This window comes from Typha angustifolia, chromosome 7 (assembly GCF_048772165.1).
Source record: "Typha angustifolia cultivar Huaian chromosome 7, ASM4877216v1, whole genome shotgun sequence".
NCBI lineage: Eukaryota > Viridiplantae > Streptophyta > Magnoliopsida > Poales > Typhaceae > Typha > Typha angustifolia.
The window spans coordinates 12,065,937-12,084,290 of record NC_133245.1 but is presented as its reverse complement, the minus strand read 5'-3'; the positions used below and the strand labels follow the sequence as shown (position 1 = coordinate 12,084,290).

The 18,354-nt window shown below is 36.6% G+C and overlaps 3 protein-coding genes across 8 annotated transcripts; 1 reads left to right on the top strand and 2 right to left on the bottom strand.

The window, feature by feature from the left end:
- Positions 1-1,269: 1,269 nt before the first annotated feature.
- Positions 1,270-3,798, bottom strand: LOC140764077 (uncharacterized). 2 transcript variants are annotated; one of them, XM_073102540.1, is made up of 2 exons: positions 3,577-3,798; positions 1,270-3,438 (listed from the first exon to the last, which is right to left on the bottom strand). In XM_073102540.1, the coding sequence occupies exon 2, from the start codon at positions 3,384-3,386 to the stop codon at positions 1,968-1,970; it is 1,419 nt and encodes a 472-aa protein (XP_072958641.1). In that variant the 5' UTR covers positions 3,387-3,438; positions 3,577-3,798; the 3' UTR covers positions 1,270-1,967. The 2 variants fall into 2 exon arrangements, with proteins under 2 accessions (XP_072958641.1, XP_072958640.1); XM_073102539.1 differs by having other exon boundaries at positions 1,271-3,474; positions 3,577-3,797.
- Positions 3,799-8,809: 5,011 nt separating this feature from the next.
- LOC140763172 (uncharacterized) lies at positions 8,810-11,904 on the top strand. Its single transcript, XM_073101249.1, has 7 exons — positions 8,810-9,000; positions 9,928-10,138; positions 10,731-10,878; positions 10,958-11,085; positions 11,297-11,359; positions 11,482-11,550; positions 11,683-11,904. The coding sequence occupies exons 2-7, from the start codon at positions 9,947-9,949 to the stop codon at positions 11,752-11,754; spliced, it is 672 nt and encodes a 223-aa protein (XP_072957350.1). The 5' UTR covers positions 8,810-9,000; positions 9,928-9,946; the 3' UTR covers positions 11,755-11,904.
- LOC140763171 (pentatricopeptide repeat-containing protein At2g46050, mitochondrial) lies at positions 11,092-17,914 on the bottom strand. Of its 5 annotated transcripts, none has more exons than XM_073101244.1 (5): positions 15,892-17,914; positions 15,269-15,339; positions 12,853-13,148; positions 12,495-12,610; positions 11,092-11,408 (listed from the first exon to the last, which is right to left on the bottom strand). In XM_073101244.1, the coding sequence occupies exon 1, from the start codon at positions 17,747-17,749 to the stop codon at positions 16,010-16,012; it is 1,740 nt and encodes a 579-aa protein (XP_072957345.1). In that variant the 5' UTR covers positions 17,750-17,914; the 3' UTR covers positions 11,092-11,408; positions 12,495-12,610; positions 12,853-13,148; positions 15,269-15,339; positions 15,892-16,009. The 5 variants fall into 5 exon arrangements, with proteins under 5 accessions (XP_072957345.1, XP_072957347.1, XP_072957346.1 ...); XM_073101246.1 differs by having other exon boundaries at positions 12,853-12,983; XM_073101245.1 differs by lacking the exon at positions 12,495-12,610.
- Positions 17,915-18,354: the final 440 nt, after the last annotated feature.

Sequence of the window (18,354 nt, the reverse complement as noted above, 5' to 3'; positions counted from 1 at the left end):
CGGGAGATGGAGGCCAAATCAATAATAGTGAAGGTAGGATAAAACATGACAAATCTAAGGAAAAACATTCACTGTCCACAAAGACTCCATCAGTATATTCAAAATCATAACATCAAACCTCAATAATTTAGCGTTCTCTCAAATACAAGCCTTTAAAAGTGAAAAATCAGATAATCAAGAGAAGCTTATATATCATTAATAAAATGGCTAGATATCGCATCGATTATCTTGATGGATAGAATGGATGACTTCTCCTTCTTTCAAAACTTTTGCACAAAACCGAATAACTTTGCTCCACTACTAGGGGTACCAAGCACTGATATGTATCTAAATTAAATTTATGTAATTCACTTAATATTTATGACAGTGAATACATAACCATGCCATGCAATTTCCAAATATAATGCTAATGCACTTATGGTCATTATGACACAAGATTGTCTATCAGTAACATTAGTCTGGTCTTCTGCAAGAAAACGTATTCCCAAGAAGACCGACATTGCTCTTCTTTAGCTTCCGAATTTTGGATGAATCACTTAATGTGATTACACCTTATTAAAGCAGTTGCATTACCATTGTTTATCAACTATCATCCATAACCATGATAGTCCAGTATTCTAACTTGATTTCTTGACCCACCCACCTTTATTGTTTAACTGTTCTAAAAATTGAAGATAAAATTGTGCAGAAGAAAAATTGCTCAAATAAAGCCACCATAAATGTACTGATATCCTTTTTGAGGGAATATGGTGAAGAAGTAACATCAACCTAAAGCTACACCAAAGAAAGTCTAATTAGGAGGTGAAAATCAGAAAATATTATTTATTTATTTTAGCATCAAAAAAGATATTCCAAGTAATAAGATATTAATTGATACATATGAGTTAAGATCACTTATGAAATACCAATTTATTAAGGATTTATGTTTAGGGCTTAACATATCATAGCAAAGAAGAAGTAGTACATTCAAGTTATGCCTAGTAAGCAAGGGAAAGGATGCAGTACATTCTTATTTAACGCTATCAGGTTTGGAAGAGAAGCACATATTTGACAAAATGGAATTTAAGAACCACAATACATCCAGGTAAATGTAAGAAGAATGAAAAACTTGTACCCTATGCGTATATATGTAACTAATGTAAGCATGCAAAAGATTACATGATCACAGATTTCACATAGAATTTCTTGGTTTTAGACTTTTAATCATAGGAATGCCAGAACTGATCAACTACAACAGGAAAGGAGAAGTAAGAAAAGAAGAACTCTAATAGTATGAATTAATGCCTTCACCAATATACACTTGAATTGAACAATTAGTCTTTGATTCAACCAATAAGAGTATTAAATACAGAATAAAAAAAAAAGGCCCTCCAGAAATTTGATTTTGATAAACCTATAGATTGTACACAATAAAAGGATGAACTGACATCTCAGTCTACATCAGTTTTCTGTTTAGAGGCAAGGTCCTCCAGAATATCAGCAATGTTACAGATGAATCAGCTGTAGTATTTGATTTCTGAGAAAAGTGATTATAGTGCAGCTTGTCAGATCAAATTCAAACATCCTTAGTCAAGCAAGTCGGGATAATGGTAACTAACAGATCCAAACAAAAAACTATAAAATTAGAATTACCAAGGAGCAAATAGTTAACTTTGACAGACATTTTCCCATTATTATCTGTCAAAATAATTATATAATCCTAAAACTCTGCACAGTTCAATTTGAACACTGTATATTAGCTAGCAACTGTGGAGAATAAAAAACATATATGTATTTACCATGTATACTGCAACCAAGTTATACATACTATGGTGCAAGTTTTCTCCATCTGGAATTGGAAACAGCACTTCAACGATCCAACCACAGAAAACAGTGGGCTTGGCAGTAACTTGTGAAAAGCTGATGCATCATGGAAGAGGGTGTTCTTGGTCGCAGGCATCCTTTTTATCACATAGTCAATTCGTCAATTAGTATAATCCAAATATTCCTCTGGAAAATAAGCGTGAATTTTTCCTCCTACTCTTGTTTGTACTTCTTCTGCTGCTTCTCAATGGAGTCAGATAGAAGCGTAGTAGTCCACTATCTACTCTCCCAGGAGAACAATAGTGTACACTACGACTCCGACCAAGTCCATACTCCCTCTTCTTTCGCCAATCAGGCCTAACATTCTGAATATCACCATTAGCAGAACTTGTGTTCTTCTGTACAGAATGGTTTGCTCTGGCACAGCTGAGGCCATTTCCATTAAGTTGCATTCCATTGTCAGCACCTATGGTTTCTACACTTTTATCCTTTCGGTGATCCTTCCAAGATTCAGACAGAGACCTCTCTAGCATTTGCCCACGTTTCTTGGTAAATACCCTGAGAGGACTAGTTATACTCCAATCCAACACCTTGCTCCATCTTTGCGATCTTTTCCTACTGCTACCTGAAACAGATACCTCCGAGTTGGATTGATCATGAGCCCTCTCTCTGAAAAGGTTCCCTGAACTACTGCCTTCAGATGACAAGGGTCTCCCACATTCCAAGGGATCACCGTGAGCTTTGGCAACGTCCATGTTTTCGACAGAAGGATTAAGGCTTCTACCCATGGCATCAGCAGGTAAACTTCTTTTTATCCTTCTAAGTCCATCTCGCTCTTCTTCATTACAAGCAAATGAACATGCTAGTGCTTTGCTCAAAACTGAACCATCCCATGAGTGTCTAGGTAGATCCCACGAGCTGCTGCTTGACTCACGGCACACCATCCACTCGCAAGAATACCGGAAGCTAGGCTTTCTCTCAAACTTCTCATTTCCCAGTTCATCTGCAAAGCTCCTGTTCCGTGAATGGTTCTTCTTGGAATCATTTCTTGTCTTCCATTTCAGTCCTTTCTTTGGCAGTATCGAACTCAACCAAAATGACACACCTTTGCCCTTCAATTTCTGATCTCCCAAGGTACTGAGTTGGTCCACAACATGAGCGGCGCAATTACCATTTCCAGCAGCATCGACATCGTTCCTGGAAGCTCCAGTGCGCTGATCAATATTGACCTCAAGATGCGCATCTTTAGAGCAATTAACACCATTAGACTCACACGCATCTACTAGGTCGACATCTTTAGTGCCATCCCTAACATCCTCCTTCACAACATTATCACCATCATCCAGTTGGAACAACAAAAGGAGGGTCTTTCTCAATCTGGCTTCACAAGGCTTCTTCTCCGCCTCAGGAGATTCAACCGAAACCTCTACTATCTCGCTCTGAGATTCCCTTACTTGGCTCGAGCTCGGTTCGGCAGAACCAACAGTAGATAACCTTTCCACTAAGCAAGAAGAACAGAAGCCAGTGAAGAACTGAGATGGGTGCTTCACACAGCTCTCAAAGCTGCCATTTTCCAGATCCATCTTTGTTCCACGATCAAAGAAACCCAGAAAGAGCTAACATTTCGCAAATTGACTGCACCAGAGTCCTCAGATCAATGCATTTTAAGATCTACTTGGAAGGAATTAGGTGAAAAAAGTCAATCCAAAGCTAAAAGCAACTTGAAAACCTGCACATTTCTACAAATTTGAGATCAAATGGCCATAAACAGACCTGAGCTCCCAGATCCAAATCCATCAAGGAATCGAGCTCAAGTAGAGTCTTCGGTGCAAGGTGACACGAGGAAGCGTCTTCACGTCGCCGAACTCGATGGAATCTGTCACGAATCCGATGCCCCGAAGCACCAAATCGCAGCTTTCCCCGTGATCTTCGAAACCCTAGAGCCAAAAAGACTCACATCGATCGAAGGATCTCACGGTTAGAAAATAAATTATAACCCCATTTAAATCTCGGGGGCGCTGCGATTTGGCGAGTAGCCGAAGCACAACCATAGAAAACCCCCCCTGTTCATCCATAATATAACGACAATACCACCGAGCAGCCAATCCCCTGCTGCTAATAATGACAGTAAACGGGTAAGTAGCTTCTATGAGTAGGGTAGGGGTATTTTCGAATTTTCCATAAACATGGAGATTAGGCTCCAACCTTGGATTTTGTGTACCTACCGGAAGAGTAGGTGAGGAAATTAACTGACACGTGTCGTAACGATTGTAAGCGTCTAGGGCGCCGTTATAAAGTCCGCAACTGTCGGGAAGTGGGGGAATAGACTCTTTTAGCCATTAATTTTGAGATTTTGACAAAAATGGCCCTGCAAAACTTATTATTATCAGAATGGTCCACCAATAAAATTTATTTCAATTAGAGATTTATTTTGACGAACAATTCAGCGGTTTATATGTAAAATTCTCAATGCTTAAATAATAAAATTGATGTATAAGTTGTACATAAAATATTAAATATTTTATACGGCAGTTGTAAATAAATCGTCTTTAATAATAAATTTAAAGCAATATTTGTTAAAATTAATTTGAATGATGTTACGAACTGGTCTAATCCGATCTGCAACGATTCCGAAACTTAGATCCTAACTTGATAGCCCTTCAATAGCTAGATGGATACTATGATTAGTTCTTGGTGTGAATGGGGAGAAGTTGTTGTGGAAGAAGGAGGTTAGAGACTGGAAGATGTCGACGAAAGACTTGGGCAGTGGAAGGAATGAGGTGGGAGAGGGCGCTAGAGTTAAGAAAGAAGAAGATGAGACTAAAGCCAATTTCAATCCAGATAAAAAAAAATCTCAATTAGGATTTTCTCCACATATATAGATGCTTACCCTAAGGACTCCATAATTAACATAAAAATACCCCAAACAACCCTAACATCTCTAACTTAACCCATACTTTCGCCGTGGTGCGTTCGAACGCGCCCAATTGCATTCGAACGTGCCAATTCCGTTCTTTATCAATGCGAATATGATGCAGGCGTTCAAACGTGCCCGTTTACGTTCGAACGCGCCAATTTCGTTCTCTGTCGATGCGAACGTGACATAGGCGTTCGAATGGCCCCGTTTGAACACAGTTTTTACGTTCAAACGCACCCTGATAAAAATAGATTTTATTGATTCTATTTACTCAACTAGATAAATAGGCTCGTTCCCATAAACCCAATATCCCACGTGGAGCCAATATGGATCGAATCGTATCAAATAGTATCTATGCAAAAACTATTGATTTAAAGGATATACACAAATATAAAATTTCAAAGAGTAGGCATACAAATAAAGAATTTTAGAGGGGTATATATGTAAAGTAATCTTTTTATTTTTAATCCTGCACTCTTTTCTCATTCCTATCGGTAATAGGAAACTATTTTTAGATGAGATAGACATTTTTTAAGAACAATAAGATGGCAAATAGAATTTTTTTTTTAGTACTAAGCTTAAATGATGGACTATTTGGTTAACTACTCTTAATTTGATGCAGATCTCTATTATTATAAAATAATAAAAATATCCTTATTAATTTTTAAATAATAATGTAAAATTAGATTTATCCTGATCTTTTTAGTTAGGAGCTTATAAAAAATAAAGTATGATCTCTTTATTCGAATGTCATCACTAACTGGGTCATTTAAATTTTAAACGCCTACTAATTTGACTCAAATACTTGGATTGAAACTGAAATAGGATGATGCATTTGATGGCTAGAAAGTGAAGTTTAATAAAATATAATCTTTTTTTTTAAAAAATATATTAAAAAGAGAAATTAAATCTATTTTTTGATAGGTAAGAAAGTAACATATTTAATAATTATTTACTACCAAACGCCAAAAGTAGAAAAGTTATTAAAAATGAAGACTTTTTCCCACCAAAAGTAGAAAAGCTTAGGAATGGGGTGTTTGGGAATTTAGGCCCAACTTGAGGGTATTTTGGGTAAGGGCAATCTTGTCGCCCATCCCAAAATATTAAAATTAAATATTAAATTAGTTTTCCACTTATTTAGTCACATTTATATATATATATATATAATACTAATTGAAATATTCGATATTATTATTAAAGTCTTTATTTATCTTTTAACTGTCATCATTAGTAAAGTTAAGAATCTTATACATACCTACCTAAATTAATAGCAGTAACGCGTATTCTAAACAACTAGCTAGATAGATATGATGCTTATGTTTAATTATATTTATTACTTGTTTGATTTATTATTATACAAGGAATATCTCTTTCTGGAAAGTGAATTTTCTGTATCTAAGTATAATGTAGACTTTTAGCATGATTTTATACATATTATAATAATATAAATATATTATGACATGCATAATATTTGTTGTGCTCTTATCTCTTAGCTTATGTGCTTATTATATTTTTTGATGATATGTCTTAATTAGGATGAACATATCGTGACAATAATGCTAAAAGAATTTAGATATGTGAGGTAGGGTTATAGAACAAGCAACATATGACCACATAGAGTTATCGTAATATTGTTTTCTAACTTTGCTAGAGTTATCTAAAAACTTACTATAATGATATCGAGTAGGTTTATTCTATGCATCTGAAGGTAGACTAGAGTCATCACGACAATTTTCGTAAAACCATCTATACCAAGAGTTCTTTAGTCAATATCCGTTTCATAATTTAGGTTATACCATATAATATGAAATTCCGATGAATCGAGATAGATAGCTCATCTAAGAAGTTGGGATGGTACCCACAATTCACCTTCAAATAAATTTATTGTAAGCAAATTGTTTAAGTGTTAATGGGTTAGCTTAGCGACTCGATTCTGCTCAGTTTAATAGCTCAGCGGTGTGTGTTAGTTTAAATAAGAAGCTCAACAGCACAATGACTCGAAGCTTAAATTACTATCAAGGAAGATTGATCTTTTGTTCCACTAATATTAAATCTTTGGATTCCTGCATGATACCAAAGAGTAAAAGACAGATAGCTCGTTCAGTACCCGACCACATTATTTACTACAAAGTTATATGATTAGAAAATCTCTCTAAATTTGTTTGTCCTTCTCATTGAGTTCCAGATTCATGTACATTGCAGCAGTAAAGCTCAATGGCTTGGGCAATGGGCAATGGGCAATGGGCAATGGGAAATGGGCAATGGGCAATGGGCAATGGTGCAAGGAGTGATGCAAAGCAGAATTTTCAAAAGTCCATTGATGCATTTATTAGGTGCAGAGCAATGGACACGACACAAGACCAGGAGATGGATGTAGGCCCCCCTCGCCATTATTGCCATTAATGAAGAGCCCATGAGATGATGGGACGCCTTTATACTACTTTCTAGGTAAAGTAGAAGAACAAAACTAAATTAAAAACCATATTTTTATATCCATTTTAAGATGGTACATGCATAAATACGAGGATTTTTATTTTAAATAGTAAAATATTAATTTTAAATAAAATTATAGTGAATTAAATAATTTTTTAATATATTTAAAATAATATCAATCAAATTTTAAATTATAAAAATATGATAAATAAAGATATCTTTACCGTCTAAAATTTAATTCTTTATAATTTTATCTGTAATGTGAATCTTTAAATTCCACTCTCATTTAAATTAATATGATTAAAAATAATAATTTCACTTTAATTAAAACTACATAGAGTTTAAATACTTAAATTGAAAGTACACTAAATATTGTATGAAATTAAGCTAAATCGTAAGTATTAGTACAGAGAAAATGAGATATAAATTAAATTATATATATTGCCACGTAAGATATTGAGATTACTGACTATTTAAATAATAACTATTATTTCTCATATATATATAGGGCCTTATATGGCCACCATTTGTGAAGCCCAATGGGCTTTCATATGAGCATTTTTGTAGGCAAGAAAGAGGCCCAGATATTAATCCTAGATGTCATTGATTGTGTCTATTCTTTTTAGGCACTTTTATAAGGAAGAAGAAGAAGAAGAAGAAGAAGAAGAAGAAGAAGGTTCTATATGAATAAATGACATCTTTTTTTAAGGGTATATCCTTATTTAAGAAGAAAAAAATAATAATTCAGGATGTAAATTGTAAATTGATGTTATAGGAGCAGTATGATTTTAGTATAACCAAAGGGGGTAATTAAAAATTTACCTTATTTAAATTATTTGAAAAAGGAAATAAACTGCACGTGGCATTGTAGTGCTTGTAGCTATCTCTTCCGCCAAGCGGACTTCAGAGCCCCCAGAACGCGGACTTAAACTCCGGCTCATAGTATTTTTGCGCCAAGACAAAATAGACAGGGATTGGAGAAACCCACTTTTGCACCCAGAAGGAGTTAACCCATAGCGAGTGGTAGTTTCCTCGTTAGAGGCATGTCTACCCGGGTCGCTTTTCAGTGGGACTGGTCTTGACAGCTGGATGGGAGCACGTGTCGCTGTCGTTGTAAGCTTCGGGCTCGGCTTGAGCTGGGCTAAACTCGAGAGGGGGGGAGGCAGGGACGGAGCACGTGACTCACCCCGATGTGCCTCGAGATTCCAATGAAGCACGCACGAGACGTGGACGGCTGGTGATCGCTAATCTTGACGGAAACGGACCGTCCATAAGTAAAGAGCGAAGCAATTTAAAATGACTACTGTTTAATCTCAAAATTATAAAATATAATTTAAAGCATTTATTAAATATAGGGTTAATAAATTACTTATAGAAGAGAAAACGACTGGGGGGAGAGGTCCCTATCATTCCCACGTGCCACCGCACGTGCTACGTACGGGAGGCGTCCAAATACGGCTCCCCTAGTGAGCCGAGCCAGTAAGCCGAAGCCGGCTTCATCAATCTCGATGCGATAGAGTGAAACCGTACGTTAAAGCAGGTCCCCACTCCGTTTACTCTCTTGCCCGTTGTCTCCATTAGTGGAGCTCTCTCTCCCCCCCTCTCTCTCTCTCTCTCTCTCTCTCTCTCTCTCTCTCTCTCTCTCTCTCTCCCCCCTATCTATTTATCTATCCGAAGAATTCGTCGAATAAACCCTATCCGACGCTGTTATTCCTCCAGATCTATCCCTCCTCCGGCGAATTCGAGCTTGGAGATCGACTCGTCGCAATCCGGCGGCTCGAAACTGCTGCATTTTATCGAGCTTTCCACTGATCCAGTTCTCTGCATGCTTGGATCGGAGGATTCAGGTGAGGAATTTTGAAACCCGCAGCTTCGATTTGTGTCTTTGATTTCTCCTGCCTTCTTTTGCTGCATTGGTTTGATTTGACCTTATTTTCAACTTTTCTTATATTTTTGAGCAAGAAGCTAAAAGTTGAGAGCTTAATTTTAGCTTGTTTAGTTACCAGTTCTAGCTTTGAGCTCGGATAGAGCTTAAAGATTGCATATATATTGCTTTAATGCAACGTTTAGTAAAAGATTTGCAACCGAGTTGCTGTTTTTATAGTTGCATGCGGTGAATTGCACTTGCTTCATGACGTTTACTTGAGGTTCTTAAATTATAATTTTTAGATCCGTCAAAAAATGACAAAGTTTTGTATCTCTCCATTTTCTGAACCAGCTCAAGACTACACTCTAATTGATTCTAGAGGCAGATATAAATTAATTTAACCACAAGAACTAGACTGAAGGAAGTATAGAGCTTCTGTGCGTTTTGGATCACTGTCACATAGGTTGGCATAGGTGCACTTATAATGTACTCAGTCCAATATTTTTTATTAGGTGGGTGGGTCCTTGAAGTGTTGTAATTTTCATATTTTAGCTAGTTGTGCTATGTCAACCTATACCATTGAAGATTTGATTACGTTTTCGATCAAGTCCCATCACAGAGGTCGATTTCTAGCAACTCCCATGTCTATTCTTAGCTTTCCTATACTGATCTAGGCACCTAGCTATTATTTTGAGCATGGGACCCTTCATCTTTTGGAATTTAGATGATAAGCTTCCCAATTTGACATGACTTAGCTTCTATGATCAAGAGCTCTTTTCATGGGTTTTCCTGTTCAATTCTAAAGAGCTTTTGATGCTAAATTTGATATCTGACGATTGGATTTCAAGATGAGTTGGAATGGTTATATTGATGAAAGTTTTGGTGCACTTTGAATTGGTGAAATCAGGTGGCAGATGTAACATGCAATGATGGAAGCTGAAATTTGTTCCTCTCGGGTTCTATCGCCTTCTCGAGAAGAAAGTGGAGATGAGGAGCTCTCAGTGCTTCCCAGGCACACTAAAGTTATTGTCACTGGTAACAACAGAACAAAGTCTGTTCTTGTTGGGCTGCAAGGTGTTGTGAAGAAGGCTGTTGGTCTTGGTGGCTGGCATTGGCTGGTAAAAATAAAAAATTCTATCATCTCATCTCTGAATGCTTATCTTCTAATTTCGCACAATTATCAAGATACATTCAACCATGTCCATAGATACCTGTTTAGATATTAACATCTCTATATGCTAAATAGTAGCAGAATCCATATAATTAAATTATTTTTTCCAAGGATTAATGGCAATATTAATTTCATGAACTCAAGCCATATTAAAAGTTCTCTTTAATGCATTTACAACTATAGTTAGGAGAGGAAGATTTTGCTGGTTGCTGGTTGTTTTAAAGCTTTGTTACATGTTTTCCTCAAAAGATATTGTGCACTAATTTAGGTAGAAAAAGATAAAAACGGATGCATTAATTGCATGCAGCTGAGATTAATTTATGAGGTTGCTATAACAAGAGTATTGGTTCTAAGGATCTAATTAAAAGACATTGGAATGCACCCACAGATCTAGGCTCTAAGCTTTTCTGAGTATCATCTTGATTTGTGATTATAGTGTGATTTAGTGTCGTCGTTATAACAAAAATTTTACCACAAACTGTAAAAAAAAACTCTTTTCTACCACAATTAAATCTCATAACATAGTTGTTGGGCTGCAGGTCCTTAAGAATGGGGTAGAGGTGAAGCTGCAGAGGAATGCTTTGAGCGTGTTAGAACCTCCAACTGGTAATGAAGTCGACGATGATTTTGACTGGGATAACTCCTTTTGCAGCAGCTCCGACATGGGAGAAAAAGACATTGATTATTGTAAGATAGTAATTTACTTCCCAAAAATAATGCATTTATATAACCTGCTAATCGTATCTGTATATTCTATTTTCAACAGCTAGCATAGACTACCAGAAACCAACAAAGCCAAGGGTTAGGCACACAAGACCATGGACATCCTCTGCAAAGTGCAGCAGCCGTAGCAGCCGCAAAGATGTTCACTCGTATGCCTTCAAGCCGCAATTGGTAATAACAATACATCGCCAAATCTTATGTCTTATTGTTAGTGGATGATAATATCACTAACATAGTCCTTGGAGGATCCAGAACTATGTCACAGAAAAATTACTACTTTGTTATTGCATAGAGCTAGAGGCATTTCCTGTTGATAAGAAAGACTCCATTCCCAATGTCTGCATCAAGAATTTGTGCTAACACACTTTAAATCTTGAACCAGAGAGTCAACTTGGCAAAACTTGGGACAGCCACTTTGTGGAGATACTGGAGGCATTTCAATCTCGTATGTTTCTTTGTCCTCTCTATCTTTGGATCCTTTGGCGTTCTCATATCTGAACCATGTAAACAATTCATTATTTATTTTTGCAAAGCTAGTATCTAATAGAAAATGATCAAATGATTCAGGTAAGCATTAACCCCAACCCCTCAAAGGAGCAACTCCTGCAGGGTGTGCAGCACCACTTCATCTCTCAGGTACCCCACCCACCCATATATTTAATTATTCCAACTAACATCCCAGCCGTAAATTCCTTAACAAAATTTCCAACAAGACAAAACACCTCTCACATGTGATCAATCTCATTTACTCTCGTCCAATTGCAAAAGCAACCGGATGAGATGCAGGTCATTGTGGGCTTCATTCACACTGCCAGAAGATTGAAAACACTCCACTCCTAGGTTAGGGAGGGGGGAGTTGTGTGTGTATTGATCTCTAGGAGCTGTATCACTAAAAGTGGATGTAAGCATAAAACCAAAGAGGAAGACTAGAGAAGACAAACCTTTCTTTTATCATATTGGAAGCCTAAGTCTAATCTCAAATTTTCCTAATTGCTGGGTCCAATTTACAATATATAATATACAGCTGCAGCATAGTTGAAAGACAAACCCTAACGTGCTTGGACGTGGAAGGATGTGAGGCAAGTAGGAAGAGTCCAAACGGAAAAGCATCTGGGCTCACTACTTTTGACCTCTAAAATAATTAGAGCAAGGACATCTTTTTTCTTTCTAGTCCTCGAAGTTCGTAAAATTTTTTCTTTTTAAAAAAAGAGGCAGTGGACAGTGGACAGTGGACAGTGGACAGTGGACAGGACGTGCTATGGTCAGTCTGGTTGGTTGTTGGGCAGTGTGCAGTTCAGACAAACGAAGACCGTAAGAGGACGGCATCTCCATTAAAGAATTAGTGGCCCTAAATTTAACCCTAAACTCCACTTTGTCTTTTGTGGAGGGCCCTAGAAAAATAACACCAGGTCTCCAACCTTGATTCACAAAGATTTACTTTGTACTATTGGAGATCTTCTCTGCTCCCTTGGCCTTCTTTTTTTTTTTTTTTAAAGTGTTGGATCTTCTATCACCTATTAAAATCTCGAAAGAGATGTAAAGCGTCTTTTGACCAAAGTGGGGTCTTCTTATGAACTCACCTGTTAAAATGTTTCAGAATTTTCTTTTGTTTTTTTCTTTTTACATATAGAAGCATAAGGCTGAAATGTTCGGTAGACAGTAGATCCTGTTTCTGTGTTGGATCTTCTTCTATCACCTGTTAAAATGTCCAAAGAGATGTAAGCAGCTCTCAGGTTTTCAATCAATAAATTAAGCACGTAAACGTAGTTGTGTCTTGAACTAAACTGGGCTATAGATCATCTTAATCACACAGCTCATTGATATATGCTATCTTAATCTCTTTCAAACAATGTTATCAGTCATTGTCATAGAGAGAGCAAACGCCAACAAATAAAATTTACTAGTATATACGTTGAAAGAAGAGGACATCATTCTTACCAGAAATAGAGGTATATTGACGAGTAACCCACCATTAGCTCTCCATTTGAGGCTCTTGCATTCACCAATCACCATGATCAGTAGGATGGATTTGATGACTATTTCAATAATATTTCCAAAAGGTTGATCACCTAATAGCCCACATACTAAGAAACGTTGATCAGGAGAAATCCTTATGATAAAGCCCATCATTAGTTACAGAACGATAATACTTGCATGCATGGCCTCTTTGTTGGCATAGGATAAATAACAGTTCTAATCAAGTTCACATAACCATCGGCATTGGTCGCCAGCACCTGGAGAACAACAATTTTTTAGCAATGTAACATTGTAACAGACAGTTTACATTTCCTTTCTTTTTTTTTTGCCTTTAGAGTAATTTTTCGTTACTATCACCTTTGTGACACTTCAAAAGTAGACTTGGTGCAGAAGGGTATTATCTAAAAGACTAAAACAGACTCATAAACAAAGGAACATAAAGAAAAGAATATAGTTTGTAAGCTAAAACTAGCTGAATTCCCCTGTACAAAACTACTAGAAACAGAAGAGGAGCGACGCTAAAAGGCAGTTACTTCAAAATGAAATCATATCTTGGTAATGATTATGAAGAACTTTCTTGCAAAAAGATAAAAAAATATATATACGGTTTATAGCAGCATATAGGCAGTTAATGGAAGGAAAAATGACAGTGATTTATCTGCGCTTACTTTAGAAAGTAAATACCAGATTGATCTACTCATGACCAGCACTGATATACCATTATCCACTAGCAATGTTAATGGAAGTGCTGGCAGAATGTAAAGGCTGCCATCTCGAATATAGAGAACAAGGCATGCGTGTTGTGAAAGACAAAAATGTTTTATTTGACATACAACAACACTTAATGTAATCTATTACCTACATCACAACTTAAGCTTTTTGAGAAGCTTAAGTACTTTGTCAGTTCACATGGTGCAGTTACAAGATTTTTAGGTTCTCAGAGATGAATCTCGCCAACCCCTTTCAGTTCCCATCTATAATTTCTGTTCTGGTGCCGAGTGAATGAGCACATATCCTGTTATCCACTTATCTGGACAGAATCTTATTCTGACAAACTACTAACCAAATAATGACTTGTGCTTTAATTTCCACTACTCTGATCGTTGTGCCATCCTCTCAAAGAATCTTCAAATCTCATCTTCTGGCTCATCTGCCCTATCCTAATTCCTAACATGGTCACTGAGTAGTTGCTCTGATCTTTGCTTTGTGTTCTGTAGTAGGAAGATATTTGCACCTTGCACATCATGTTTCCTGAGAAGTAGGTTATATAAAGCTAACTAAGTAGCCCACTTCTCCAGGCACTAAGTTTGTGTTTTCCTTCATAAAGCCATCCTTCAAAAGGGCAGATTTTGACATACCCGGAGTAAAGTTTTCCAGAACCAACCAAGCCAACATTACTATAGATATATCTGGTTGAAATGAGAGCCCTCTTAAAGATGGATAGCTTTATTCATTGGATAATAAGGCTCAATATAAAGTAGATTACAGGTTGATAATTTGATATTAGGGGGCTAATGCCTAATAGCTTAGCAGAAGGTGCTACTTTTCTTCAGAATAGCAGATAGCAATAGTTGGAAATCTTAGACCATCCAACATGTTTTTCTAGGACAAGTAGTTCAATTGAGGAGAGCCTATTTTAGTCCTCTATATCAAAATGACAAAGAATATATATATATATATATATATATATATATATATATATATATATATATATATATATATACAAATAATGCATTAAATCCCCAACCAACTTGAGACTTGAAGATGCTTTAGACTATTATTTGTTCTATAATGCAGTTGCGTTTGATTTATGTGTAATTTAATTGGACAGTTAGTTGCATGGCTAACAGTGATGTTGATCCTATTACTGCAGAAAGTTTTAGCCTCCCGTAGAGAAATAATTGTATTTGGATTTCTCTACATAATGCATATAAATGGAGAGAAAAAAAAGGCATCCACAAATAAACAAAAATAATGTCCAATACATTCTCAAATGGAATTGATACCCTTAATTCTTTTACCCATCTGATAGTAGTAACTATAATAAACTACAGTCAAACAAACCTCTTCCTACGGTATATCTCTGGAAGTAGGAAAAAATAAATACAATCAGAAAACTTACATTTTAAATTGTCAGAATAAAAGGGATGTTCCTTTAACTTGTATCAGCAAAGAGTACGAAAGGAGAATGTACTAGCCATACGAAAATTAGCAGGCCTCTATATGATTCAGTGAGAAATTTTGGGGCTTGCCTTTTAGTGAGTGCAAAGAAATAATCTGAAAAAATTAATTAACCTCACTCCAAGTCTCGTGAGCTTAAAACAAGATCAATAATATTGATTTAGCTGCAGTACTGAAGTTGAGACATGAGACTGACCTGTTCCTGCTATTCTTCAATCAATAGGAGAAAGCATTGCAAGAACTATTGTGAGTCTTCATGAACGTGAACTGAAACAAAACAGAAAAAGCAATATCTCTCTGTAAGTCAGTTACAAAAGCAGTTTCCAAAATAGAATTATTTCAAGCCTAAAATAATCACCTGAATTTAATCAAATGAAAAGTGTTTTATCAAGCATTTGCAAAACAATTTGTTCAGAACAGATAATCTGAACAGCACGACATAATAATATAATATAAGCTTGGTATATTTTTCAGCTTGGCATGTTCATAGATGAGAACCCTATTTAAGCATGACATGGAAACAACAAGAAAGTCATAAATTTCTGGACTTCAACAGAAACAATGCTCCAAAGTAAAAAAGAAAAATAATGCTACGGTCGTACTAGTTAGTTGTTACCAGTCAGACACAATTCTCAGGATTCCAACAGAAGCAATGCACCTTTTGATGGAGAAAGAGAAAAACGATAATTTAATGCAGTTGCATTGTTAACACAGAAATTTATGATAGTCTACAATAAAAGGGAGAACTGAGCACATAATCAGTTTGCATAGCAAAACTTTAAAGAACATCAAAAAATCAAGCCATCTATGAGTTCCTACCTTGGAGATGAGCACCAAAACTGGTCTAGTAGAGAAGACCAAGAAGTCACACAGAAGATTGTCTACACTTGACAATAGTCATACTGGGTTGCAACCATTAGATGTCCCCGCCAGGAAATCAATTTACATAATCAAATCTGTTTTTACTTAATGCTAAATCATCATCTGGGTATATGATTTCAGATTCCCCCATTGATGTAATGAGCAGTTTTAACATTATATACATATCTGAAGTTTGTGGATATGACTTATCATTAGATACGAACGCATGAACTGTACCACAAATCTCTATCCAACTACAACCAGGCACCTTGTTGCCAGACCTAGTCCTCATCATTCTTCTTACCATTGCAACATCTTCCCAAAATCCTACAGCTGCAAAAGCATTAGACATGAGCAGAAAATTCACAGGCTTATGTGGTTCTAATTTGAAAAGCCTATTTGCAGCCCACATTGCCAACTTAGTGTTACGATGGACCTTGCATGCGCCAATAAAAGCTCCAAGAACATTTGCATCAGATTCAACACACATATTCACAAGGACATCATAGGCGTCATCAAGCCGACCAGCTCTCCCTAGTAAATCAACCAAACAAGCATAATGTTGTGAGTTTGGTTCAATTAAGTAGTCCTTACTCATAGAAACAAAATATTTTAACCCTGCTTCCACCAGTCCAGCATGACTACAAGCAGAGAGAACCCCTAGAAAGGCAACTCCATCTGGTCTTATGCCTTCTTGCAACATTTTCTCAAACATAGTTATAGCATCCTTGGCAAGGCCATGATAAGCATAAGATGAAACTATCGTCGACCATGTAACTAGATCAGGCCCAGAAATTGAATAGAAGGATTTCACAGCATCACTAATTAATCCAATCTTGGCATATACCCTAATAAGAGCATTGCCTATTGATGTAAAAGATTGAAAACCATTTTTTATGACATGATTGTGGACTTGAGTAGCCTCATTGGTAGCCGCCATATTGGCACAAGAACTAATAACACTAGCAAGTGTTAACTCATCAGGTTTCAAGCTGGTTCCAAGCATCTGGTAAAGAAGCATCATAGCCTCTTTTCCTTCACCAAATTGCCCATAACCGACAATCATAGCGTTCCAAGAGACAACATTCTGAGATCCCACTGAATCAAAAACCTCACGGGCATCTTTAATCTCACCACATTTGGCATACATATTAACTAGCGCACTACTAACAACTAAATCAACATCAAGACCCAACTTTATAACAATACCATGAGTCAGCCTTCCTAACTTACAAGACTCTAAGGAACTACAAGCACTAAGCAAGCTACTAAAGGTAAACCCATCACCAATAAATCCATCAAACCTCATTAACATGAATACATCAAAAGCTTCATTTCCAAGACCATTCAAAGCATAGCCCGATACCATCACATTCCACAACACCAAATCTCTAAAAGATATTTCGTCAAACACCCTGCGAGCTTCCTTAGCGAACTCACACTTCGAGTATGCACTGACAAGAGAGCTACATATGTAAGCATCGGACAAGTACCCAGATTTTACAAGAAGACAATGAACTTGTTTTCCCATCAGCATATCATTTAGTCTGACACAGGAGCTAAGGAGGTAAAGAGCAGTCCTCCGATCAAGGCTTATCATGCTCGACTTCGTCTTGCTGTAAGGATCAAGAAAGGAAGGATGGAAATTGAACAGTTTGGGATCAAATCCGCAACCAGGCGTCCTATAGAACCGATGATGACAAGAAAGGTTGCGTCTTTGGGGCATTTCATCGAACAGTGAGCGTGCAAGGCTGAGGGAAACATAGTTGGAACGCAGAGAGGTGTGGAGATGGTTGGGCAGTTTCAGTTTAAGCATGGGAAAGTGCAATGGTTTCTGTGGGTGGAGGTGGGCATGTTAAGGAACCCGAGTGAAGAAGAAGCGCGCGAGGGAGAAAGAGGAGAGCCGTGGAGTTGGGGAAAGATTAATAAGGAGCCAAAGCTGAGACATCCGAAGTGGATACTCGACCAATATTAGAAAGGGTTAATTACATCTGGACCATGAATTATAGAACATTTTCATATAAGACCCTCTTATTTACTTTAATTTTTTTGGTAAAAAAATATTAAGAGTTTTACAACAAATAAATTTTTTGTACGTCAAATACATAAAATTAGAGAAATTAATCTCTATAAATAATATATAACGTATTATTAGTAACAATATTAATATTTAATATTTAAATAAGCAAATTAAAAACTATAAATTATTTAAAAAAAAATGCGGGTAAACGGATATCCGATATATGTATCCGAATCCAAAAAATATTTCCGACCTGTATCCGAATTTTTAAAAAAACTCTATCTGTATCCGAATCGGATAGAAATTTTCTATCCGAATCAGGTCGGATCGGAGTTAATCCGACCCGTTTTCACCCCTTTCCCTTGCTCATTAAAAACTATATAGGAGAAAATTATATTTTA

What these genes read in the sequence shown, in the direction of transcription:
- LOC140764077 (XM_073102540.1), bottom strand. Translation starts at nt 3,386, where the DNA reads ATGGATCTGGAAAATGGCAGCTTTGAGAGCTGTGTGAAGCACCCATCT.
- LOC140763172 (XM_073101249.1), top strand. Translation starts at nt 9,947, where the DNA reads ATGATGGAAGCTGAAATTTGTTCCTCTCGGGTTCTATCGCCTTCTCGA. An exon ending in AGAAAAAGACATTGATTATT is followed by an intron (nt 10,879 to 10,957) that starts GTAAGATAGTAA and finishes TATTTTCAACAG; the next exon opens with CTAGCATAGACTACCAGAAA. An exon ending in ACTGGAGGCATTTCAATCTC is followed by an intron (nt 11,360 to 11,481) that starts GTATGTTTCTTT and finishes CAAATGATTCAG; the next exon opens with GTAAGCATTAACCCCAACCC.
- LOC140763171 (XM_073101244.1), bottom strand. Translation starts at nt 17,749, where the DNA reads ATGCTTAAACTGAAACTGCCCAACCATCTCCACACCTCTCTGCGTTCC.